This window comes from Anoplopoma fimbria, chromosome 12 (assembly GCF_027596085.1).
Source record: "Anoplopoma fimbria isolate UVic2021 breed Golden Eagle Sablefish chromosome 12, Afim_UVic_2022, whole genome shotgun sequence".
NCBI lineage: Eukaryota > Metazoa > Chordata > Actinopteri > Perciformes > Anoplopomatidae > Anoplopoma > Anoplopoma fimbria.
The window spans coordinates 6,550,016-6,577,483 of NC_072460.1; the positions used below are offsets into that span (position 1 = coordinate 6,550,016).

At 43.1% G+C, this 27,468-nt stretch overlaps 2 protein-coding genes across 3 annotated transcripts in view; both read left to right on the forward strand.

Moving 5' to 3' along the window:
- LOC129099401 (copine-9-like) overlaps nt 1-1,033 on the forward strand; it is a 79,082-nt gene extending 78,049 nt beyond the window's left edge. The window contains exon 15 of the mRNA XM_054608632.1: nt 851-1,033. Coding sequence (XP_054464607.1) covers nt 851-1,033 — 183 coding nt within the window. The remainder of the gene's footprint in view (nt 1-850) is intronic.
- A 13,595-nt stretch (nt 1,034-14,628) lies between these two features.
- On the forward strand, nt 14,629-27,186 carry LOC129099679 (Krueppel-like factor 15). 2 transcript variants are annotated; one of them, XM_054609016.1, is made up of 3 exons: nt 14,629-14,848; nt 16,344-17,908; nt 24,215-27,186. In XM_054609016.1, exons 2-3 carry the CDS (start codon nt 16,422-16,424, stop codon nt 24,381-24,383), a joined length of 1,656 nt encoding a protein of 551 aa, XP_054464991.1. In that variant the 5' UTR covers nt 14,629-14,848; nt 16,344-16,421; the 3' UTR covers nt 24,384-27,186. The 2 variants fall into 2 exon arrangements, with proteins under 2 accessions (XP_054464991.1, XP_054464992.1); XM_054609017.1 differs by lacking the exon at nt 14,629-14,848 and having other exon boundaries at nt 16,321-17,908.
- The last annotated feature ends 282 nt before the right edge of the window (nt 27,187-27,468 follow it).

Below are 27,468 nucleotides of genomic sequence, written 5' to 3' on the forward strand. Positions count from 1 at the left end.
AGGTATGTAAGCTCAGACGGAGGTGCACATTTCCGTAGGAGGGCTTTAATCCCCTGACCTGCCTGACCCTTTAAGAAGGACTGCACTTCCCCTTTTTAAAATGTCTTTGAAGGTATTTTCTTACCTGCTGTAATGTTAGTCCGTTCCACCGAAGGAAATGTTAACTTGTTTCTTTACTTCACTAACAAAATGTTTTGTTTTTGAGGGCGCCAATTTGAATATCTTTTATCAAAACACATTTGACTGCCATTAGCTCCAAACGAAGAGCGATTGATACCACCTGGGTTAAAGTGGCACCAGCTCCAGGGAACAAAGCACCTTTAGTCAATTTTAAGTAAAAGTCATGACAACAATCTTCCCAGGGCAGACAGCACGGCAAATCTAAATTGTAAAAAAAAAAATTGTTGCAGGCAGCCTTGGAATTTATGATCTTAATATCATGTATTATCCTATAAGAAGGAAAAAATATGTTTTAATACATCTAAAAACAAAAATTGTTGAATACTGTCTGTTTTCATACGTCGGGTCAGTTTGTATAACCAGGGCAGTGAACTGAATATAACTCTTTACAAACAGCAATGGGAGAAAGGAAAAAATCCAAAAAGGGTTACAACACAATGTCCTGTCAGTCTCTGCTTGTGCACTGCCGTATATTATAAAGCAGTCGGCAAGAATTGATGAGAAAATCAGTGAGGGGGGCTCAATGTGATAAGAAGTGGAGGCAAGGTCGTTAATGAAAGCGTAATTAAAGGCCAGATGAGTTTAAGAAATCCAGCGTTAATGAAAATCAGAAAACACTTTCTCTTCTAGACTTCTTGTTGCTTACGTGTCCTTAACGGGTTTGTTCCAGTTTGTCCCTTTCAGAGACTACATCGACAGATCCGGCAACCAGGTCCTCAGCATGGCCCGGCTGGCTAAGGACGTCCTCGCCGAGATCCCCGACCAGCTGCTGTCCTTCATGAAGAGCCGGGGAGTCGAACCGCGGCCGGCCCTGTCCTCCTCGCCGCTACCGGAGCTGCACCGGCACATCTGACCACGGACGCCCTCTGTCTCCGCCTCCGCCTCCCCACCCCGACTCATTCTGTCTCCACACACCTCCCATACAGCCATTTGCCACCTTAAAATAGGATCGACTTGACCTCTTCCTGTCTTGTTGTCGGTTAAACCGAACTGGCACATCACGGCGACAATGCCAATGCGGGCGCTCATCCCTAACTGATCTTTACTTTTCTTACTCTAACTCCCCCTCCTTATATATTTTATATAGCATTACTTTTCCTTCACTGTATTAGAGAGCGGCAAGACTTTCTGAATTTTGTCTGTTAATTCCCCCTCACCGGACACGTTTGTGCCCAAAAAGTTTTCACATATGTCCTCAGGCAAGTGTTGACTCCAGTCCCATTTGGCAGCGGTCCCAGAAAGAGCGCGACACTAAATTAAAACGAAGTCAGTCCCCGAATGAAACCGGAGCTTCCTGATAGGCAATATGCGGCAGCTTGTATCGGGTGATTCGGAGAGGGGGCTGGGGGGGATTTTGGCCAAGCGTTGACGGTAATCTGTTTGGGGTACTTTGTCGCCATGAGCACAGATGTTTTTTTCTTACTACCGTCGTTATGATCAAGCTGTGCCAAATCTCTTTAAAAACTGAAACAGAGGCAGACAAACAATTTCAGTCCAGGGGGGTTTTACAAACTGTGAGGTGTGCCTCTCCCCAGGGGGAGGTAAAGGGGGGGGGGGAGAGAGACACGAGGCGAGGAGACAGGTGGATGTCGGCGTTGTAAAAGTGATATTATTGCAGTTCGGCCCGTCGACTTTGCCCGCTTCTCATCACAGTCAACAGTAACATACGCCGCAGTGGCTGTGACATGCAGCTCACGGGGACAATAAAGACAAACTTCAAACGCCTGATTCGCGTAATTCGCATCAAACAACGACATGACGCGCACATTGTTAGAGTCTGCATGACTAGAACCTTCCAGCAATATCATCATCTCCGTGTTCATCGAAAAAAAAAACAAAAAACATCCAGAAATCTGCTTAGAAACCTCCTTTAAAAAAAAAGCTCCTTCCATAACTGCAGAACAAGTTTTCTTCCGTAACAAAGTACTCCAGTGATAGTCGTCTGGACATCCCTGAGTACATCATTAACAGGAGCTGCTGATTTGTTTATTCGGCATACTTTTAATGGTGTCAACTCGTCGATGTGAACAAATATTGGCAAAGAAAAGTTGTAGCTGACTCGAGGACAATCCTGTTTACAGCACCCCAACTTGTAGGAACTGTAGCTTAGTTCCAAACATAAGAGCATGTTTATCCCCCAAAATGAAAGTCAGACAAAGAACAATAACAGGAGTGACAAGACCCGTTCATATTGCGCGGATGGGGGTGCAGATGTCTTGATTCAGTTGGAGGATTGTGGACACCCCTGGTTTTATGTATCCGGATGATTAAGTGACGAGAGGAGAGACTTTCAGATGCGGGGCGTCACACAGAGGAGTCGGCAGGTGTAGTGTGGGGGTTCCGGTCCCGCGTTCATTATTACCAGTCATAGACCTTTACGCACACACACACACACACACACACACACACACACACACACACACACACCTGTGTCTGCCACGCCACACCCACCCTCCCCTTTGCTCAGCGTGGGCCGGGGCCGGGTGCAGATTCCCCCTCCCGCTGTTAGAGAAATGCCAGTCCCTCCGGCTGCTCCGCAGAGAGGGGGGGAGGAAGGATTGAAGGATGGAAGGAAGGAAATAAGGAGGTGGGAGTAAAGGGAAGGTAAGGTTAAGAGAGGGAAAAAACGGAAAGAAAAATAATAGACTAAGGCCATGAGCGTGAGGACGAAAGAGACGGATATGGTAGAAGAAGAAGAAGAAGAAGAAGGGAAGAGGAGAGGATTAGTTTGATGATGCCCGTGGGGGAAGACAAATGGGAGAAACAGGCGGTGGCAGTTGGAGATGGAACTGAGAGGAAGACTAATGGCTGTACTTTGAGTTTTAGACTCAGTCCGATAAGTCTGTGTATGCATACGTTTTGGGAAAGAAAACCTCAAACGCACATTCTCCTAAAAGCAATATAGCCGACCCCCCCAGTGTGATGTCCTCCCTATGCATGTCCCTCTCTCTCCCCTGCCATGACTTGACATTTACCATCCCAGGCAGACCGGAGCTGTGTGCAAAGTGGACAAAGTCTGCCACCCAGTGTTCACCGTTTGTATAGCAGGGTACCTTTTATTATGCATGACTACTGTACATTCCTATACTAACTCAGCACAGCACACGACACACGAACTGCAAGCTCCACCGCACGCGAGTGTTCTCATGTGAAATGTGGCGGTCACTTTTTGGACGTCTTGTTATTGTCAGTGTGATGATGATGATGATGATGATGATGATGATGATGATTGATGATGGCGGTGGCGGCTTAGAGGGGTGTTTATGCAGTTTAATGTGTCTTGTTAGCGTATTAGTTTTTTTTATAAACTTGTACAAAGTTTAATCGTCAAGTTGTTGCATGTCGAGGAATAAATGCCTTCCAGTGTTCAAGTATAGTTTTTTGTCATTGCAACTTGATTGTCAAAAAAAGAAGAAGAAGAAAAAAAGAGAGGTATATCTCGCAGTAATATGCATTTTTCTCGTGTCACTGTACATTTTCATTTGTAGATTTCAGAACAACCCAGAAAAACTCATTTTGCCATTTGTACTGTGCGTTTTTGCCACAGAATGCGTTGAATGTCGATGTTATTGATCCCAAAATACGTTTTGTATCAAGCTCCTATCACGCTTGCAGAAACGCACAATCCCGCGTGGTAAACGTTGTGAAATGATTGGTTATGTCTTGGCAACAACTGTAAATAAATAGTCCTCAGCGAACTTTCCTACCTATGGTTACGTTGCAAGCTTACCAACTGTGACTCTCAGAACTAAATAACAACCGCCCTTAGCTGACTTTCTTGCATTTCGTTATGTAACGATCATAACTCATAACCTTCCCTCGCTGGACTTTCTCTATACGCATCTTTCAAAATATAGCTCGCTGGATTATATAAGTCACTTTTGCTGCCTGAATGGAAAATCATCAACATTTACCATATCCCTGGTTTGCAGAAATGTTCAATTGCAAAAAATGTTCTGTTAAACTGTCTCGCTGTGCGCTATGTCTTGCAACCTGGTATATTAAACAAGTGGAACGTGTGAATTTCCCCATCGAGAAACATGTATTTTTGATATTCTGCAGTGATATGGAATGTTCCCGGGGTCATAAAGGAATCGACATGGAAGGTCTCCGCAAGACACCAACAATTTAAAAAAGTATTCTGATGGTACTTAAAGCCTGTCGTGTGATTTTTGTACAACAAGAGCATTTTTGTCCGTCCGTCTTTGTCTTAATATACAGTATGTATATTCAGCCCACCATGTTTAAGAAATGATTATTTTGATTGTATATACAGCAATGTACACGACGAAAAATGTTTCCCCCTTGTTTGCTTACAGTAGAGCTACAAAACGCATTTGACAGTTGTGTCTCTAATAATAAATCTATATTGTATGTTGACGTTTTTATGAATGTCCAATAAGAAGAATGTAGACGTTGAACTAGAAACCCTGAACTGTTTTGACAAATATGTTGTGTTTTGATATGCGCTTTGACTAAGTTTGTGTTCACTCATATCTCAAGTTGACGAACTGCATTACAGTAAAAAACCAAACATGAAAGAACACGATCTGATTTATTGTACCTTGTTGTTTTGTCCGCAGACACATGATTTATGGCGGCAAGTTGATTCTGCTCCTGGGAGTGATTCCTTCTGTAACGCTGCACAGGGCAATGAGCCTCCTCCCTTGAAAATGAGTTGATTCAGTAAACAGATTAAAGCACGTGAATGCACAGAACTATACGTAACATTCGCCTGATTTTCAGAACTCGTGGAGTCATCACACTCCCCTTTTCTCATTTTCAGGGAATTAAAAGTAGGCCAAGAAAACCAAACTCTAAGAAGGATAATCCAATTTTAAGATTATTGTGATCAATCAAGTCAGGCAGAGTCCAATTAAAATATATATGGTTCTATTTGGTTTCACTTCTAGATGATTAGGTTATAATAGACCCTACCATACAAACCGTGTGTACAATACACACGGTTTGTATGTGGTATAGTTTACAATACAGGTGAATAGAATTTAAATCTTTTTTTGGTGCTCAAATCCTGAACAAATTGTGTTTGTGACGATGAATCTAACGATCACAAGGTCCTAGCTTCTTTGGATACAGACCTCATTGCGAACCAGGTTTCTTTTGGGAACTAGTGAAAACTGTCCACAAGGCGGAGTGTCTGTCGTCCAACAGGGACAGTTTTTCACAAGCGTCTCTACTCACATTACTGTGATAATGACAGCAGTGACGTTGACAAAAAACGGACAGCGATGGACCAAATTTGATACTTTTTGCAAGTTGATTTTTAAACAGTAAGGAGAAAAGCTATTGCTGTCCGGAGGGTAGGAAACCAACGCAAAAACTTTAGTTTCATTTAGAAAATGTAATACAGGATTTATACGTGCATGTGATTCAAATCATGAACAGTCCCCTGCACAGGGAAACATAAAAATAGTCTGTTTATTATGGTTTCAGTGTGTAGACAGTAGCAAAGGGGAGAGAAAGTGACTCAGCAGATCACTGAGGTTGCACAGAGGAACAGTCGGTGTCAGGTCCACTGTGACCGCCTGTTATGACTAAAAGAGGCCGAGGAGCAGCTCTGCCTGGATGTAAACACGCTGATAAAGGAGGTGCTTTAGGAGCGTGCAGGGGTCAAGGACGGACAGGAGGAGGCGGAGGAGCAGCTCAGGAAGTGAAGGAGTTCATTGTAGAAACTCTCAGACGTGGTGGAATGAGACGTCAGAAAGACCGACCCGCGTCTTATGTGTCTTGTTTCCATAAACCGCCGAGCACATCACTCTCCTGCAGCTCTGCACAACAACAAGCACATTCTGATGTCATCGCAGCGTTCACACACACATTTTTTTCCTTTTTTTTTTTACGAGTATGTGGAAAGTAGCGAGGAACAACATCTGGCAAAACGTGTTTTGCCAAAAAGTCCCTTTTTTTTAAAGGGACTTGAACAAACCCGGTTTTGTAGGATTTTGGGTAATAGGTCAGAGAGTCTTAGCTCAGGGAAACTTTGGGCAAACAGAAATGAAAAAAAAAGAGGAAGAAAAAGGAGGCACACTTTAAGTTTTAAGCGAGTCGCTTAAGGGCTTTGGACCGGCTACTGTAGGATTGTGCACAACCTTTCTCTAGAAAATTGCTTCAAGTCGTGGTCTCAAACAAAGTATATTTGTTGTCAAAAAGTCCAAAGTGGCTTCCTGAAACATTAACTGGAACCAAGTTTACGGCCATACGATCAGTTACGAGGATATAGAATGAATCCCACTCTGCACGCTGCAAATGAATGCAGAGTAAATAATCAAGGAGACGTAATCGTCTCGAATTTTAAAAGGCCCAATAAAAGTAGCAGTGGTGTAACCAATAACAACAATGTAGCCTTTCTGTTTTTCCACTTACCTCACCGCTGAGCTGCTTTATAAAACAGCTTTTTGTTGTTGTTATGCTGTCACAGCTGAGAGGTGCCGTGGACGGAGTTATAAACTGAAGAGGAACATGGCCAAAGTCGGCACAATCACATGCTTTGTAAAAGCCATGTGATGTCTCTCTTGAGTCAATTCCTTCTTTATGAATACACAAATTTGCTTTTTTGCAGAGATGAGAAAAATTGATGGCACTCTTGTGTCTATATGACAAACGGTCTCCTTCAAAATGATGACAATCTCAATTCAATTTCGAGAGAAATGCAATTTTTCCCATATTACGGCAGCAGTTTTAAACAAGTGGTTAATGTTGTATTTTGAAACGAAACAAAAACGATACAAAACTGCTTGGCTAGATTTAAGCAACATTATTTCCTGGTTAGGTTTAGTAAAACACCATAATTTGGCTTATATAAGTTTGTTCGTAAATTATTTTAATTACTGAAGTAAATCTAAATAAGCCAACCTTAACTTTGGTTTCACTCAGGACACAATTAATGTTCTCCTGGGTTAAAGTCCTGTGTTGAGGCACCCATTAACTCCAACATCCCTCCTATGTGAACATCTGCTGTTAGAAATAAGAGCAGTAATCAAGCAGCAAATAATTATTTCACGAGTTAGAAATAAGAACAGATTGCTATATGCTAAATATGAAGCTACTGCAGGCAACCGGTTAGCTTAGTTTAGCATAAAACTGGAAGCAGTATTTACCTAATAAATAAATGCACATCCCAAAAAGTTGAACTTTTGATTGAATACATTGAAATGACAAACAACAGAGGCAGCATTTGTTAACAAATTGACACTGGATGACAAATTCAGCTGCATCATCTCTATAATGGTTTTCACTTACTGTAATGTGAGCTGGATATTTGGATAAAACCATCCACTAAAAGGCTGCTATGCTCAAGCCACAAGGGCATCTACAATTACGCTAACAGCATACTTGGATGACATTGCAGCATATTGCAGTTCATATTGTACTTTTCTCATTGCACTTAATTCCCTTGAAACTCCCCATGACTGATTATCTTAATGTGAGCGGACAGGCCGGTGTTTGACAATACATTTCTTCCTCCCCATCTCTGGGATTTGTGAATAAGCAGAGACGTGACTTAGAGCCATGAAATCACAAGCTGGCCACCATCATGTACATACTGAAGCAAACCCATTTTTAGCTCGGAACAGAGAGAGGAGCAAAGGGATATATAATACCCCTGTTTTTGGAGTTTGAATAAAGGCAAAGCTTTGTTCTCTGTGTCTGTAAACGGTTTGGATTAGGACTACAGATCCAAGACTTGGAGGCATAATATTCTCTGTGGAGCATGGCAGTAGCCATGACAGCAACGCTAAACACTGCAGCCTCTGTCCTTTTGAAAAAACAGCAGTATGTGGGACTTGGGTACTTTTGGAAAACAATGGCATTTATTTTTTTATTACTTTTTAAAGCATAGTCGATCCAAGCAGCAAAAGGTCATGTCTTTTTAAAGTAACATTCCTTAAAGTTCATGACAAACAAGTCGGAAACAATATGTACTGTGTATCTATACAATGTGACTCAGTGTAGCTGCTTAAATTGCGTTTGATGCCCCCAGAGGTCATTTTGAATGAAACCCTGTGACTTTGTTTTGCAAAGCTACGTTTGCTATAACAGTGTTTCCAAAACTTCTTCTTCTAAGACAAACTCTTTTGATACTTCCAACAGCTAAGTTAAAGATCAAGCCTGGGGGAGCGGTGGTTATCTTTGATGGATCACAACTTTGTTTTCTGCATTTGAAATTGAAAACTTATACACGTGTTAAATACTTTCTAAATGCATTTAGGTGGTGATAACAGGCTATTTCCTTTTTTCATTTCCCCTCATCAGTTTAACAAAATGTACGCCAGCCTTTCGTGTAAGATTCAGTGTTTTAAGCATAGACTGTGTATAAGAAATGGACACAGTCTACGTGATGTCATCCATTGGTTTGTGGACCACGGTTTTGAAGCCTGAGAGACCCTGTACACAGTGCTGTCAATCACAAGGTAGCCCTGCCATCATACTGTATTGAAAAGACTTGAAACTAGAGATTGAGACCATAAATTCATGTTTACAACTGAGGAAATGAATCACGTAACAGCAACGGGAGAAGTCGCCCCCTGCTGGTCAGTAGAGAGAATGCTTTAAGTTTAAGTCACTCACGCTTCGGCCTCGATTCCAGCCTAGTTATAGGTAGCTACAATTATCAGAACAATATGAACATTCAGGCTCCCTCATGTGGATTAATGGTTTATTGCATATGTGTATGTTCAATAAAATACTTTCTGCAAATGTATTTTGGGACAAATGTTTTCTGCCTTTAGTACCTTACTCCTCCATTAATGGCCTGAGAATCACAGTCAAATGAAAGCCAAACAGGAGCATTTTTATGCACCTGATCCTCTTGGCCACCAGCCAGTATAAAGCATTAGCAGAGACAACAAAGCAGGGACATTAAACTCACAGCAGGCATTATGGGGATTTTGCATATTTTCGGTGGCATCCGTGGGGTTTGTGTCTGAGTATCAGAGAGGTGACACTGCTCCATTAGTTCCTTCAGATGGAATATCTGATTCACATATCGGGTTGGATTGTTACTAACCTACTTACACAGGCCTCGTGTTGTTAAATATTCACTAAAGCAATCCACAATGGGAGAGAATTCTGCTGTGAGAGATGAAAGATAATTGATGAGCTATAAAAAATAAAAATGACTATCAAAAATGTTTTCAGAAAATTGCCTCCTGCAAGTGTGTGTAAGCGGAAGGGAGCATGTCAATAAAAGCTCTGCTGAGGTTTGTTGACGAGAGGACTGGCTCACGACCTTGAGAGGATGGTAGTGGACTTTGGCCTGGATGTGTTTTTATGGGTTAAACAAATGAAAAGGGGAAGAGGAGTCAACAAGTGCAGGAGGTATGGACGCAGAGTAACGGCATAGGAGGGTAAATAATACGTCATGGAAGCGTCGCGAGGCAGTGAACTCTGCTACGTGTGTCACTGTGTCTGAAGTCACTGTTCATTAACCTGCTGCTCTAGCTTTCTTTCTCCTTGTCTCTAGCCTTGACACATACCTGGACTCACTTCTGACCAAAGTGCCAATGTGTTGCTGCACTCTACATCCACTGCAGCAAGAGCCACATGTGCTCTTAACTCACAAAAAAAAAAAAAGTGATTGGTGTCTGGTTTCACTGAACAAAACCTGACTTAAAAGTAGAGCTTAATAGATACTTCATTTTTGGGTTTGATAGCAATAGTCCACAGTCCTGGTTACATTACAATGAAATAGCAGTGTGATGTTACATTTTTCCATACAATGCTGCAGTGTAATGTAAAAACCATAAACTATATATAAGAAGTGTCTGTAGTCATTGTGACATCAGCCATTGGTTAATAAGAACCGCCCTAAAGCTTAACCTGCTTGAAGGCGGTCATTTTTCATCGACTTCCATACGATCGGAATTCTTTTTGCAACCGGAGGAGTCTCCCCCTGCTGGTCAGTAGAGATAATGCAAGTTTAAGATACTTCCGTATTGGCTGCATTTGGTAGAACATGAGGTTGCCTACTGGTTAAAACTAGGCTAACTATCTACCCTGCAATACAGCAAAAATGCTGTTTTATCGCCATGTTTTTTTGCATGGGACATTTAGCTTAAGCATGTTAGCATCATATCATATATGCAGCCATCAATCGCATATTTTCCCTTTTTTATCAGTGCTCTCGAATAAAGTCACTAGTTAACGTTAATTAACTGGCCAAAAACAACACTCTGGCTGAACCCACACACACACACACACACAAACACTGTCGGCTGGCTTTAGAGAAGGATGTCATGGCTAGTCTGCAGACGATTACATATCATACATATATACATACTAAAAAAACAGCCTTGTAATCAGGCTCTAATCTAAAGGGAGCACATGTATGCTTTCAGCACAAACACAAACATCATTATGCAAAGACACAACTCAGGCTTAGTAAGAGTCTACAAAGGTTGCAGCAGAATGCAAGTACACTTAATCCATCAAATAGGATGAGACTTGCAAGTGTAACTAAAAAGCCGACTAAGCTGTCTAAGAAGTGCATTAGACACAGGAGGGTTGTGTTGGTTTCAGGAGCTGTGGTGGTTGGTTGGTTGGAGGTGGAAGGGTCGAGGTCCTGCGCGGCTTTATTAAAAACTCATTGCGTAACTCTCGGGGGGAGTATTTGTTCCCAACAACAAGCTGGGTTTTTAACAAATATGTTACATTGCTGTTGGTACTGTGAGTCTCAGGGGAGCGTCTGAAAATAGTGTGCTGGCTGGTGGGGGAAAAACAACAACTGTAGGCGAAAGGGTGAAGCGTCCTGTACTAAATGTAATCCCCCACGTAGACACTTTTCTTGGAAACGTATTTCTAACGCCTCAAAGGGGCGAACAAAACGCAACAATTCACCGTTGGATTGGTGTTTTCTCCACTGTCATGGCACGGATCTGGTCATCTTACAGCTGTCACAGCTGGAAATCCCCCCCACCCCCCATGCTCACATTTGCATCCCATTCACCTGACACTATATAGCGGAATATAGTGGAATAATCCATCCTGACACCAGCAGTGTAAATTCGGCCCAAGCTCCCTCCAGTCACCAGGTGAACTGCCACAGCTTCCTGTTTTCACGGCGGGGGTTTTAAAGCTGCCGGGGGTCCAAGGTCAGCCGGTGATGCCAAAGCTGGTAAGGGGCTTAGAGGATGTAAACAAAACTGTGCTTGATCTAAAAAAAAACAGTGCTGCCACTATAGACAAAATCACTAATCTATTCCCAATAATATTGAACCATTTTTCTTTTTTCAATTGGATTGGGTTCCAAAAATCAAATAAGAGACTTTGGTTTGCCACTGAATAGCGTTTATGAAAGCTCAGGAAGTGTTTCTTTAGGTGAAGTGACCCGGAAGTATCAAAGTGGCAGCCATGATTAGAGCGGTTTGAATCCTCTAAATGCAAAGGAAAGGTGCTAAAATGCTTCCTTTCTATCTCTTTAGTGTAAGGGAACACTGGACCAGTGTTTTTAAAGTCCACAAGTCTCTGTTGCAATTATTGTTTTCGTAGTAATTTGCTTCTGCACTATACTTTTGCTCTGGTTTATGCTTTAAGATGCTTGTTTAAGAAAGGAGATGCACTTATGACTTCTGGTGACTAGTAGTTCTCTTGAATACCTATGTTGAATACACTTCCTGTAAGTCGCTTTGGATAAAAGCGTCTGCTAAATGACTGTAATGTAATGTAATGTAACAATTCCCTTATCTCCCGTCCCGTTACTATCTTTGTTAAATATCGTCTGTGATCATTACAACCTTACAAGCATGCACCCAAGAAGCACACATTTTACCCATTTCTCTTTTGGCCCCTTGCAAGCATTACAGAGTGAAATAAATCAATTTGACTCATTAGAGAAATCCATCTGGAGGCTTACATAATATGCACGAGTGTAGGTGTTTGTGAGTTGGAATGGAGCAGCCGAAACCAATTAGTTTGCGGGGCAGAGAAAAAGAACCTCTGTGGACTTCATTAGACCGTGTGGGTGAGTAATCACTACGAGCACTGCGTTTCCTCCAATGTGACTTCAGATCAGACCTTTAAACGTAGACGGAGTCTCGGGAGCTGAAGTCGGTCACGGAGACGACTCACGTAGAGTCTTAACGAGATATCAGGACCGTTGATATGAGCGAAGACGCAATCCATGTGGGGGAAAAACAGTGAAGTGTTGACTGGATACGGTGAAAAAGCAAGCCGCCTGCTTCTCTTTTAGCACCCTGTACCCAACGACCTCTGTCTGATTCCATGTCAGTCTGAAAACTCACTCACAGTTCATTTTGGTTGTACGCCCTCTGGTGTTTCAGAGAATAATGACTATAAACGCCTCTGTCTCTGCCAACGGCGAGAATAAACAAGGCTTTAGTGGGTTTTTTTGCCTTCACCGAATTTCCTGGAAAGACACCACGCATGTAGCGAGCCGTACCGTCCACACGACACGTCCACACGTACCGTCCACACGACACGGCGTACCGTCCACACGACACGACGTACCGACACCGTACCGTCCACACGACACGCCGTACCGTCCACACGACACGTACCGTACCGTACCGTCCACACGACCGTCCACGCCGTACCGTCCACACGACACGCCGTACCGTCCACACGACACGCCGTACCGTCCACACACACGCCGTACCGTCCACACGACACGCCGTACCGTCCACACCGTACCGTCCACACACGCGTACCGTCCACACGACACGACGTACCGTCCACACGACACGACGTACCGTCCACACGACACGCCGTACCGTACCCACACGACACGCCGTACCGTCCACACGACACGACACGCCGTACCGTCCACACGACACGCCGTACCGTCCACACGACACGACGTACCGTCCACACGTCCCACACCGTGCCGTCCACCGCGACCACATCCACGTACCGTCCACACGACACGACGTACCGTCCACACGACACGCGTACCGTCCACACACGTCGACGTACCGTCCACACGACACGGCGCGTACCGTCCCACGTCCACGACGTACCGTCCACACGACACACGCCGTCCACACCATCGTACCGTCCACACGACACGACGTACCGTCCACACGACACGGCGTACCGTCCACACGACACGCCGTACCGTCCACACGACACGCCGTACCGTCCACACGACACCGTCCACACGACACCGTACCGTCCACACCGTACCGTCACGCACCGTACCCACGTCCACACACGCCCACACGATACCGTCCACACGACACGCGTACCGTCCACACGACACGGCGTACCGTCCACACGACGACGGCGTACCGTCCACCGACACGGCGTACCGTCCACACGACACGCCGTACCGTCCACACGTACACCGACGTACCGTCCACACGACACGTACCGTACCGTCCACACCGTCCACACGACACGTACCGTCCACACGACACGGCGTACCGTCCACACGACACGGCGTCCCGACACGTCCAAACCTGACGCCAGAGGATAGAGCGTCACATAATTTGAAGTTAAACTGATATTCAGTGCATCGGTGAGAAAGTGTTTACTTACTTACAGCAGCAGCAACAACAGTAGCAGTATCAGAGTCCTATGCAAAAACAACCCCCCTCAGTGTTACATAGTGTATCCTTTTACACGGCTGCGTTAACAGCCACTGACTCTGTGCCGTGAGCGAGCGCACACACTGAAACACTCTTATGATGTTTACAAGCAGGCTGAGAGTGGATAATTTATCCGAAACGCAGTGAAAGGTAATCTAACCTACGCAGGCAGATCTAATTAGGTCGGAGCCGGTGGAGCTACTTCGGCCTGGGCGGAGGCGTTTTTTTTACAAGGGCCCGCTCAGCTGGAGTGAAGGCAAAAACTTCTATTGCTGATGTTATTGGGCATCATGTAAACACACTCCATGGCTCCCTCATTCACTGCTTTTGGTCATCTGAAACCGGCAAAGAGCACAGTGTGCACACTAAAAAAAAAAAGCTGATTTTATTTTCTGCCTCGCTGATCCAAGCAACTTTTAACACACAAATTGTAAGGTAATATTACATTTTTATAGACAAATATAACATGATATGAGTCATAAAAGAATGAAAGTCAGAAAAGCAATCAGTCCTAAATACACAGAAATAAAACAATAAAAAAAAACAGCTTGGTCCATCCAAGCACTATAGTCATAATAAGGATATGATGAAAGTGATTTTATTATCTGCTCTCACACACACACACACACACACACACACACACACACACACACACACACACACACACACACACACACACACACACAGGCCCGGCCTCCCTCTACCTCTACAGCCAATTGCGGCGCGCCGAGCAGGCGAGCCTTCATGAGCCAACCCCCCCCCCCTCCCTCCCCCCCCAATTTGACTAGTATGACTCCCCCCCCCCCCCCCCCCAGCTCCGATCATGTGACGGCTGAGCGAACAACCAGCTTCTCTGGAGAGAGAGAGAGAGAGTGTGTATGCGTGTGTGTGAGTGTGTGTGTGTGTGTGTGTGTGTGTGTGAGAGAGAGAGAGAGGGAGAGAGAGAGAGAATGTGGAGGCGTAGAGCAATGCAAAGCCCGTGTCTCGGAGTTGCGTTGCCATTACGCGCTATTACGCACTGACAGCTGCTTTACAAGAGAGGGGAGCGCAGGTCGCAGGAGGAGCGGATTGTTTTGGAGTATATCCCCCTCACACACATCCGAGTGAGTCTCAGGCTGCTGTCCTGTCTGTGCTTGTCCGTCTCTCTCTCTCTCTCTCTCTCTCTCTCTCTCTGTTGTGGAGCTGTGCATGGAGAGCCAGTTGGTGTCTCATCCATATGCTGCTGCTGCTGCACTCACACTATCTGTAATCATTCACATCTTATATTGGGACTATTTTTTCTGTGATCTAAATACGTCATAGATCTCTTATTGATTATGCATGCATGCGTGCTGTCAAAGCCTCTCCGATGTTAAAACTCTCTGCTTTAATTTTTTTTTTTTTTTTTTTTTTTTTTCCACGAGGGCTCGCCAAGACCCCGATGACATAATAATAATAATAATAATAATAATAATAATAATAATAATAATAATAATGTTCCAATGAATAGTGACTGTCTCTGAGAGGACCTCTGGAGGTCTCCTGGCTTCACTTGGGGTAACGGCAGCTTCTTTTAGTTTTACAGAAGAGGGCGCACAGTCATTTTGTTTTATTTTTCCGGCTCATGCAATACACATTTGGCATTTGAGAGTGATTTTATCATTCATATTTAATCATCATAAGACTTGTCGCATCTAAGGCCATTTGGCAATGACTGGCTGTGTTTTAATCCATGTTAAATGTGGATGCATTGTGTGCAGGCTTTTTTGTTTGGATAAAAATAGACACTAAACACTTCACTCATCATCCCATTGAAATCTGTTTATCTCAGACTGAATGACTGTGATATGAAATAAAAACGCTTTTCACCACTGTTGTTACCGCACCTTGGTAGTCTAAAGGACACTTTGAAGTTGAACTTTGCAGTTTTGTTCTAGTTTCTGAGAGAACATCAGTGTGTTTGTCTCCAATGGATTTTTTTTGTTTGTTTTTTGGCTGGCTAAAGAGCCACTTAGAGAGAAAGGAATGGAAACACACCATTAAAGACCGCACAGAACCATGTGGCTTTATTGTTAGAGGGGTGAGAAACGGGAACCCCTGATCCCACACGGTCATCTTGAAGTATGAACCAGCAGCTGCAGCGTCTACACACACACACACACACACACACACACACACACACACACACACACACACACACACACAGAGTCTTCAAATTCCACTTCCTTCACACGTGGTTGGCTCTCCTTTTGAAGTGCCATCAGCTGCAGACCTCTTGAACCGGCAGCAGGTATACTGCCTAGAGACCAAAACACGATGACACATTGCCCGTCTTTCTACTGGTTAACTTATTGTGATACAGTTTAATCTTGAGGCGACTGTGTTGTAAAACATTAACCCAGTGTCAGACTAACCTGACTTGAGTGTTGCCATGCTGTTTTTGTCGGAAATGATGATCAACCAAGTGCACAAACCTGCTAACGGGGAAGTTAGATTTAGTTTAAAAATGAAATGAAGCACAAGACACAGTAGGTGGTCAGAATCTGCTTCTATGCACACGCAATGTAGTTTTTGCATGAAATTTTAAAGACCCATTTCTGTCTCATTTGTCTTTTGCAGAAAGAAGACAGAAGTTTCTTCGTCAACGATCAGCTGATCTCCAGCGGAACAGATTGATCTTCAGAGCAGAGCACAGGAATGGTGGATCACCTGCCGCTTGGTGAGGAGACCTTCCTGTATTACACCGGCTCTCCGGGGTCGGACTACAACTGCCTCTGTCACCACACCAATAGTGGCTCGGTGCCGGGCATCATGGTAACCGATGCCTGCCTGTACGACCACCACCACCACCACCACCCCTACGAAGGGGTGACGCTATCCTCCTCCCCTCGCCCCTCTGAGGATGACCTCAGTGACTCCTCCAGCCCCCGCTCCTCCCTCTGCTCCAGCCCAGAGGCCTCGTCGCCGACGTTGCGGCACGTCCTCGGCACCAGCTACGAAAGCAGGGGCAGCAGGAGCAGCGGGAGCTGTAGCTCCTCGGGAGGAGAGAGTCAAGACAGCCTGCTGGACCTCCTCCTCTCGCAGGCCTCCCTCCCTCGCAGCAGCTCTCATTCTTCTTCTCTATCTTCCTCCCTATCCCTATCACCCCCCTCCTCTTCGTCAACCTCATCTTACCCTCTCTTACCCATGGGCCTGGCATGGGAGTCCAAGAGGGAGCAGCGGCTGACTCTCCTCCAGCAGCACGCCAAAGACGACTGCTACGAGTTCCCTGTCTTCCTGGACGAGATGCAGGATCCTGCAGCGCTCCTCTTCCAGCCCACCCTGGAGGAGATTGAGGAGTTCCTGGAGGAGAACATGGTGGTGGCATTGGAGAAAGAAGAGGAGGGTAGCGATGAGGCGATGTCGCCAATGCCAGAGGATGCTGAGACAAAAGGTTCAAGGACTTTAGCAGGAGGACCCGTATCAGTGTCACGGAATTCGGATCAGACTGTGCCTGTGGCTCATTCGCCGCTCTCCTCCTACACAGAGACCAAACACACACCATGTGCATCAGACATGGACAGTTCGCCATCAGCAGTGGATTTTAGTTCTCCTCGTAGTGTTGACGAGATCAAACACGAGGATTGTGGTTCACCACCGACCTCATCAGAAGATACCGGCGCCTCCAGCGTGCCTGTCATCCTACAAATCCAGCCCATCCAGATCAAACAAGAGCCCAACCCCAGTGCCATCCTAGATGCTGCCACACAGCAAACCCAACCCCTAAAAACCCAAACCCAGCCGGCTCAGGCCCCGTCGGATATAAAAGTCGCCCAACTTCTGGTCAACATCCAGGGGCAGACCTTTGCCTTGGTGCCTCAGCTGCTTTCAGCGACCAACATTACCAGCTCTGGCAAAAACGGGAGCTCTGTGTCGCCCAAATTTGTCAGAATCGCACCGGTGCCCATCGCCGCCAAACCCACTGGGCTCGGGGAAGGCGGGTTAGGTGGGGGCTCAACTGCGGGGGTCCTTGTCGGAGGTCAGAGGTACCAGAAGAACGCTGTAGCGGACCTCATTAAAATGCACAAGTGCTCTTTTCCCGGCTGTAATAAGATGTACACCAAAAGCAGCCACCTTAAAGCCCACCTGAGGAGGCACACGGGGGAGAAGCCCTTCGCCTGCACGTGGCCCGGCTGTGGATGGAGGTGAGCAGATCCAAGTGTCTTATTTTTATCAAATCATGAACAGGAGAGATGAATAGAACACTCTTGCACACGATTTACACACATTGCAACCTTGAACTGATCAAAATCGGGTGAATAGAGATGTATGGATAGATTGGTCGGTGGATAAAATCTACAGTTCATAGGAAGCGCAGCCAAATGTGTGATGCAATTGTAGGGTGAAGTGTTCTATCTATACTGCAAAGATTACATCAACAAGGGCTATCAACTTCCGCTGTGAACTCGTATACTGTTGACAATCTAATATATCACTCTTCCGATGTGACGAGTCTCTGAAGAGATGTGCTGAATGAAATTAGTTTGCCATGTAAAGAACAGCGATGAAGTAAAGGACAGATCTTAATCCAATCCAATATGGATGGAACAGTTTTATTGTTTTTGTTAAGCTCCTCTCTGAGAGCTGAAATGACATGTGGGACATGTCATACCTATTCATCAAACAGGAAACAGGAAGTCCTTTACTATATTACAAAGATTGTCTTTCATGTCACCACTTTTAGTTTCATTAGGACATGAATGTGTTTAGGGACATTTCAGGCAAAAAACATAGTTTATCATGCACTGGCCAATTTTGAGAGTTTGGGCTATTTTGCTTCCATAACATCTCTTCTTTAAGACGAGCAGAAAGAAAACACCCAAAATACACATTTAGGTGTTTATTTATACTACTTTGTACATCTGCATCTGTAGATTTCTCCTAAATTCACCGAAAGTTACCATTAGATAATGCCTCATTTGCATATTTAAAAATAAAAAAAATTGAAAACTTGATAAAAAATAAAAAAGCAAGACATTTCATGGCAGTATCTAACAGTTAATTTGTTTTATGAACTTTGCGAAAATTGTTTTGCCTTTCTGATTGATGGAGTGATAAAAAGAGATATGCAAAATTCACTCTGTAAAAACCTCCAACATATAGCGCTTAATGAAACAAACATTTTGAACATGGCTTTATCAATTGTAAGATTTCTGTTTTGGAAATGTATGCAAATTAGCAACAAATATATGTATGCATATTTAAAATTTCATAAAACTATAGTGACGCTAAAATATTTTACTTCATCTAAGTCGTCCATTGGGTTTATACATTAGTTATAAAACATTCACCTATTCACCTGTAGTGTCTCCCATTAGATATTAAATGAGAAGGCTTATTTAGTTTATGGATGGGGACAGGGTCCATCTTGAGGAAAACTACATCCAATTCTATTCAAGACAGTCATAATTTGTACTATTCTACATGATGGCTGTGTTTTCCACTATCTGTGTGTTTTTGTACCATGGTTCAAGTTGTAGATTAAATAGAACGCCTTTTGAAGTTTTTCTGCATGCAGACTTTGCCCCCTGCTTGTTTGCTCACTGTCTGCACCCACTTCACACACACACACACACACACACACACACACACACACACACACACACACACACACACACACACACACACACACACACACACACACATTTACGCAGCGTAGGACAAAGCTCAAAGTTTTTTACTTCATACGTGTACCTTTCTGTCTGGCAATCATTGCTTTTCATCTAAACTCCTGATCTAAACTCTATCCAAAGTACAAATTCCGACTTTTTGATTCCATATCTACACATGGAGCTATTGCCCGAGAGTGCATGTGTTTGAACGCAAGCAAGGTTTTGTTCGGCCAAGCATCATGGTTCAGGTTGCATTGAGTGTAATAGATTTAGGTAACGCAAATGAGCTAATGGGCTTACATCCATGTATTTATAAGCATATTATGTGACAAAAAAGACAAAAAAAAAAGAAATGACATCCTTTATGCATTGTTTTAAGATGGCTTGAGGCAAACATGTTTTGTTCACATGAAGATATGATGTGTTAAATGCATTTTGTAGCATACACTTTTTTTTCCCCTGTGTAATGCAATCAAGTTGATGTTGATTGTGGTGCATTTAAAAGAAACAAATTGACATTTTGTAAAACACGTTTAGCCATCCTATGCTAAGCTAAACTAATTGACCCCTGGCTCACGGTCCATAGCAAACGATATGAGAGTAGTATCCATCTTCTCATGTAAGTCTCTGCAATAAAAGGACAAAATTGCATTTTCCAAAATGACTTTATTGATTTGGGCTGACACCCAGTCAAGTTTCTGCAAACCACGGAAACCACAGATTTTTTTTACGTGGATGTTTTTGCATTCAGGCAGAGCTGCTATTGAAAGTTGCGTGATATAACAGCATGTATGAGAAGACGGGAAGGTGTGGCGAATGATGTGTCTTGAAAGGATGTGTCAAACAAACACAGGACAGGACTGTCCGGCCTGAAATCACAAGTGAACAAGACTAGTCTTGATTCGCAGCCGCCTGTTGGTTTAGCTTGTTACTTAACATGAGAATGTCCCCTAAGTGCGGTTGTTATTTATTTACTGTAGTTCTGGTTCCTCTTTTGTTGTAACCTAATCAATGGTTTCCCAATGTTGGCATAGGCATTGTGCGTTTCTGCAAGCGTAGTGCATGGCTGATATGACATGTATTTCTGAAATGTCTCCATTGTTTGCAGAAACATACAGTGCTGACATTTGTCTTGGCAACTGGGTTGCATTTCTGTCCTCCCGAAACTACACTTTTGCAGTTTTCAAATACAGTTGCCCTTCCCTTGCTCCTCGCCCAAGGAAATGGAGGTAAGCCTGGGAGGGAGGCACCTCTTACCCTCTGTAACCTTAGAATAGATCCATGTGCCCCTCTGAGGTAGGGAGGTGTGGTATTTCATTGGCCTTAAGTAACTCAGTGGAAGTTATATTTCTTACTTATTTTTCTCCAAAGCTTTTTGGTATCCCTCTCTTTCTTTCTGGCTGTAGTTTCTGGCTCGTGTAAAGATCTGGATGCACGGAAAAAGCTGCAGGCAACAGTATTTTCAGCTCAGACCTGCATGGAGACTCCCACGTGAGGTGTTTTTTTTTTATTTTGCGTCCGACTGGGCTTGGCTGGAACCCAAACAGTTTGCTGTAATAACAGGGCAGCTGTCATCGGGGCTCTTGCGTGTTGTCCTTGTCAGCTGAGGTATCCGTCGTTACAACAAGACGATGTTGTTGGGTTTGATTTAGCGCCACAGTTGGACATTTATAGCTCAGCTGACTTTCAGTCATTGTGATATGTTATCGACGCTCCTGGGTTCCTCTGGGGCAAAAAAGCCAGCGGTGGAGCTAGAAAGCATCCAGTGTCCTGCTTTGAAACAAATTCAGGAATTCAGCTCCTCTGGTTTAAAGAAATCCATCCTTGGGAAAAACCAATCAGAAAAGGTTTTATGGCTGCATGTATATAGCTTTTCTCTGTCATTGATTAGTGCTGTCACGCATTAATGTGATTCCCCTTTCAACTTACACACAGTTGAAGTTCAGCCGCTCATAAACACAGTGACTGGAGACGTAAATGTCTTTGAGCTGACGGGACACACTAAACAAGGACAATAAAAGACTACAGTTTAAACTACGGTACAGTACCAGCGCTTGCCAACATCTCTTCTTATTGTAATTTGCCAGGTGTGCTCCCCAATCTGACGGCCGCACCCTTACGCGTCTGTTTTCACTGCGCCACCTTTGGCTGCAGAGCCGGGAGCGCAGTTCAGGAACAAGCCAGAACAGGGCCTCCGCAGGTGTTTCCCACAGCGCCCACGCTAAAATGTATACTATGTGTTGTGCTGCAGCCCCACCAAGATGCCCTGAGGAGTTACGGTTCAAGTAAAACACTTGTCAAGTGATCAAAAGAAGTGTCCTCCGCCCTTTCTCAAGCTTCCCTGAGACGTATGGAGCTGAGACACCATAGGAAGTTAGATTAGGAGGGGGGAGGAAGAGTTATTGGAAGCGAGAGAGACAGGGGGTTATGAGAACTGGCACATGATCAATCCCCCCCCAAAAAAAAGAAAAACATGGATTTGAAGACCAATCATTTGCACAAGTCCTAAACGCATGTTGAAAGATGCTCTCCAGTGCAGTATGTTGTAGTTGGGCTCAGGCCCAGTTTGAAGTCAGTAGAATAGTCGCATGGTTTCTATCACGCCCCAGCTTGGAGCTGCTATAGTACAGCTTTAGGGTGTAACATGTGCACATGCGTCACACGCAGATTACCAAAAGGAACAAATGTAAAGTGCAGACCATAAAGAGACTGATGTGTCAGATTGTTGCCTCAACAACAACATGCCTCTTGGTCTAGATTAAGTAACCCTGCTAATCTGTAGCATCTGTAGAGACACGCATGTGGCATACATGTCTACACAAAGTCATTTTGCCTGGAGGGCACTTGTTGTAGAAGCATTTGTTTGCGCCAAAGCTGTATACTGTTATTTAGAACGGATCAAATGGAAGGGGTCGCTTGAAGTAACGAACCCAAAGATTTTTTATCATCCGACAGCAGATCCCTGCAGCTCTATGAAGCGTTAAAGGTACAGTTTGTGGCATTTAGGGGGGGGATCAATTGGCAGAAATGGAATATGATATCAATAAGTACGTTTTCTTTAGTGAGTAACCCCCTGAAAATTACAATTATTGTTTTTTCTATACCTTAGAATGAGCCCTTTATATCTACATATGAAGCGGGTCCTCTTCACGGAGTCCGCAATGTTGCAACGCCATGTTTCTACAGTAGCCCTGAACGGACAAACCAAACAATGGCTCCAGACAGGGCCTTTGATGTTTTTGTGTTTGCAAATGTGTTCTTTTACATGCTTGGAATACAAGAGAAGTTTAAGATGATGCTAAATGCTACACGCTTTTTCAGCTTGTTGTTTTAGCTTGCAACTTGATTTGTATTTGTTCACTCCCACCGCTCTTATCATAGTTTCCAGGCAGCTCATTTTTGCCAGAAAAAGCTCTGAAACCAACTGTACCAAAAACCTACCACCAGTTAGCTGCTAAAGTTAGCAGCTAACTGGTGAACGAAGTTGAACATTTAGCTGAAGAAAAAAGTACTGATATTTAAAGTTTTGGTGGGGAGTAAAACAAAGCAAAAAGAGTAAATGTAACATCCCTTTTGGTGGCCAAAAAAGTCCAAATAAATGCTACTGTTATCCGCTAAATGAACAGTTAAATAGGTAACATTTGCCATATCGACATTTTTACTTGATAGGATGTTTTAAGCTTATTCTGCATCCCCGAAGTTATTAAGTATCTTGCAGTACATGCTGTACAAACAGATTAAATTGATCAATATATATTGGTCATTGTATATCATATCCCTGCAGCTTGACTATATAGTAAGCATGTGTATGTGTCATAGATCTAGGCTGTATCTCAGAACAGACTGCATTGCTGCTGTCAGGAAGAAAAAATGCTGAACATTTTGAAAAGGCTTGCATTAGTGCTTGCATATAGGCATCAAGGACTATACCTTTGTTTAACTGGAACCTCTGTCACTTTACACAGTGTTAGTATATCAGTGTTTTGTTGTATGCCTAGTGACCCCAGATAAAGCTTAAATGTAAGTGTAAAAGTCACTGGAAAAGATATTCTCTGGCTTTTCTGACTATAGGCCAAGTCAACTAGAGATGCAAGTTAAAAAGAACTCACTACAAAACAATGAACCAAATGATTCTTCAAGAGTGTGTTTTTTAAGGTTCTTTGCTATTCCACACTTGGGCGTTTTAAGCTGTCAGTTATCATCCTTTTATTAGGCCATTAAAATGATGAATAGGCTGGTTGTGTAATCCATTTCTAGAGTGGAAATGCTTTGAAATAACTGTGAGTGACGTCTTTATATCTCTGTGAGTTATCGCCTTCATGCCTTCAGTCTGCCTCTGCTTCTGCTACTGGAAATGTGCAGGGAAATGAATCCGTGTTGCAGATTAATCTGATCTTAACAGCTTTACTTATATATACAGATAAACACACACACACACACAAACGGTTTAGGCACTACGCTATCAACCACTTAACCCTTCACTGTCATGATACCCAAAGCTGGCCGGAGCCCATAGAGACCACAGCAGAGCAGGCCAGGAATAGACTAGGTTTGGATCTGAGCTAAATATGGGATGGCTCTTTAACTTCACAGAGAAGAAGCAGGGCAAAACACACATCTCATGTAAAGCTTGACATGGATTTTACTTTATTTAGCTGTTTGAAGCATGGCTACAGGAAGTGCAGTATAACTTATGCATAGAAGTGGGAGTATTTCAAAATGAGAGTTTGAGAACACAAAAATTGGAAATAAAGAGTGGGATTCAAGCGTATTTAATATTCCAAAACATTTGTTTCATAAATCTGATTTAATCACATCCTGGATTTTTGCTCCCGGCAGGTTCTCCCGGTCTGACGAGCTCTCCCGACACCGGCGCTCCCACTCGGGAGTGAAACCATACCAGTGCATCGTCTGCGAAAAGAAGTTCGCCCGCAGCGACCACCTGTCGAAACACCTCAAAGTCCACCGCTTTCCACGAAGCAGCAGGACAGGGCGCTCTGCAAACTGACTCTTCTGACCCCACTCTGACGGACTGACGCTGAGTGGGGATGGGGGGAACGGGGGGTATGTGTATGGGTGTATTTGTGTGTGACGAAAGACAGCGGAGGAGGGGGGGGGGGTTGAAAGTACAAACACCTTTTTAAAGGAGTCTGTTCAGGACTCTCCAGCTGGTGTGTGTTTATGTTCAAACATGTACGCATGACGTACATCCATGGTACTGTTATAATTTATTGGGTGGTGAGGAAAAGACTGTAAAAAGAACCAGAGAGAAACAGAAAACTGTTACTTGACACAACACCCTCACAGGTGGAATAAGCTTCTTGTATATACCAACTTTTTTTTTTTCTCACTGAAATCTTTAAGCTGATCTAATTTGAGGAAAGATTTGCTACTCAGATTATTTTTACACTTTGAGATGCAAGTTATTGTTATTGCTGGAGTCAAAAGCCTTATGTGAATAACAAAATGCATCGCTAAAGGGGTTTGCTACTATTTAAAACCCCAAGGTTTTTTTACCTTCCTGGAGCCAAATGTTGTTTAGCAAAAACGCATCGCTTGATGGCTTGAAATTGAATTTGTTGCCCAGCAACAAGAGCTGACTTGACACAGGGAACTGTTGGGGGCCTTGGTTTAATTCTTCCTTGATTGACGGCAGAGTGTATGATGCGTCAACATTCCTGTAGCTTTGAATAAGTGTCATTGTTGCCTTTGAGTTTCATGACAGGAAAAAACAAAACACTAAAGTAACCTCAAAAACAAGAAGAATGCTCATATTCATGTTGAATTACCACGCTATGGTCTTTTTTTGGGGGATCAAAACAAAATTGTGGTGCAGCCACATCCAATGATAATCTGCAAATTATTTCAATCCAGCAATGAAAACAAGCATTAACAGAGGCATGTCTGTTCTTCTGTCTTCAAATCACTATAGAAAAACAACATTTGTTTTCTGGTTTTGTGATTTCGTAATCAATAATTACTTTATTAGTCACTTTACTTACTTCATGTCACTGCTGTCACAAGAGGCACAAGCACAGGCTGGTGGTCTTGAACGTATCAAATCTCTTGCCTCCTCTACTGCCAAATCAAGTTTCTTTCGGCCCTCTTTAGTTAAATATCAAAACAGATGAATTTTACATATCAAATGAAATTATTTACATATCAAATCTAAGGGGATTAGTCTTTTGCACTTGCTGAGACTCGAAATATGTACCGCTACAACATCAATTAACAAAGTCACCCCAGATCAGCTTAATGTATTTGTATTTGCTACCGTGGCCACAACAACAATAACAGGTTTTAACAGTAAAAGTGAAGAAGAGACCCAGTCTCAAGTACTAGCCAGTATTCACCACTATAAGCTAGTGGTCATACCAGACCAAGTAGAGCATTGGTTATACTCTCTAAGCGGACTACTATTCAGTCTGCTTGGAGAATGCGTTCCACGCATGCAAAGTAGATTGCTACGCTACGCTAACGTTTGTAGCGTTTTGGCAGTGCGGACAAATCCGGACAGGTCAACGCTGTAACTAGAAATCCGACATGTACACCCTATGATGATGACATTTATGGCACGCAGACCTAACAGGCCCTTGAACGTAGAAAGTATAACTTTAGTCTTTTGAATTTCGAAAGGGAGTGTTTTATTGCATGTGAATTCAACTTCTCTTTTGTAAAAGGATCAGCTCTGTCTCTTTAAAAAAAGAAGTACTTTTCTAAGATTAATCAAGTAAAATATGGCTCTTCCATTTTGAAGCCTCTTCTCTTTTTAAAGTCAATCTTCATTCAACAAATTAATTTAATAAAATGAAAAACAAAATGGTTTGCATGTAAATTAACTTAACATTTTCTTTGGCCTTATAACTTGTTACAGCATATTCGCCAAAGGTAGATAGAAATTTGAAGATCATTTAAAGAAATGATTTCTTCTGTCCCTGGTCTTGGACATATCAGATCTCTTTCCATGAAATGAGATGCCTTTGTCTTGTACTGTAAGGGAATATTGACTGTTTTTTTTTTGCCATATTACATTTATCTGTATACATTGCTTTAGCGTGTGTCATTCTGAATCTCAGTTGAATAAAACCAAATGTGTCATGGGAGGGTCGCAAAATGACAGAGCAGAGTTCAGTCGTTGTTTTCTTGTACCATAAAGTTGAGGATCAGCTGACAATGATCCGTGCCGATATTGTTTGAAGAGAGGAATGTTAAAGTTTTGAACTGGAATCCAGTTGTATTTGGAAGCGTTTGATTTGCTGGAAACCTACATCAATCAACGAACCCCTTGAGCGATGGGTACGCTGCAGCTGAACAAGGCGGCGTATGGAAGAAGTGCAACATCAATGTCAGTCATTCCTTCCGTACAATCAGGAGAAACACTTTTCTAAACGGGTGTCACCTGTGAGCTCGTGAATGTATGTAAATACTGTAAATGCATCTGAAAGGAGATCTGAAATATTCTTCTAATGATTTCTGTGAGTGTGAAAGATTCTTTGAAAGAATATATAAAGAAAGAGTACATAATGTGATAATTCAAATATATAGTGAAAAATGTGGTAACTTGCTTTTTCTTGTCAGGTTTTTACACGACACATGATTAAAAATGCTCATGTAATGTTTCATAACACATCCATTGATCGGAATTTATAACATATTCAATATGGTCAGGTGCAAATACGGCATAATGTATTATGAAACGTGATGAGTAAGGTGTTTGTGCTCTGTAAACACATTACAAGCTAAGAGTTACTAAAATTATATATTTTTGCTTTTGTTCCTACATAAAACACATTTACAATAAAAATCTCAAAGCCAAATGGATGTTTTCTTTTGTTGTCTTGGAACTATTCACTGTTTAGACCAGCATTTATCACACAAGCGCCCTAGACCACCAAAATAAATGATTTAACGAAAAATAACTTTAGCTCACCGTTGCCACAAGTGATAATTCTGGGATAATGATAAATGCTCAAATGTAGCTGAACAACAGCTCGAGTAAAAAGGAGCAAACAGTCAGCTAACTGACTCTGTAATGTGAGTTACTGTAATATCTATCTAAAGTTTGCTAAAATTAGCCACCATAAGCTGGTTGA

Excerpts from the sequence above, each read along its gene's own strand:
- LOC129099679 (XM_054609016.1), top strand. The coding sequence starts at position 16,422 with ATGGTGGATCACCTGCCGCTTGGTGAGGAGACCTTCCTGTATTACACC. Across the intron at positions 17,909-24,214 it reads TGGCCCGGCTGTGGATGGAG|GTTCTCCCGGTCTGACGAGC; the intron begins GTGAGCAGATCC and ends TGCTCCCGGCAG.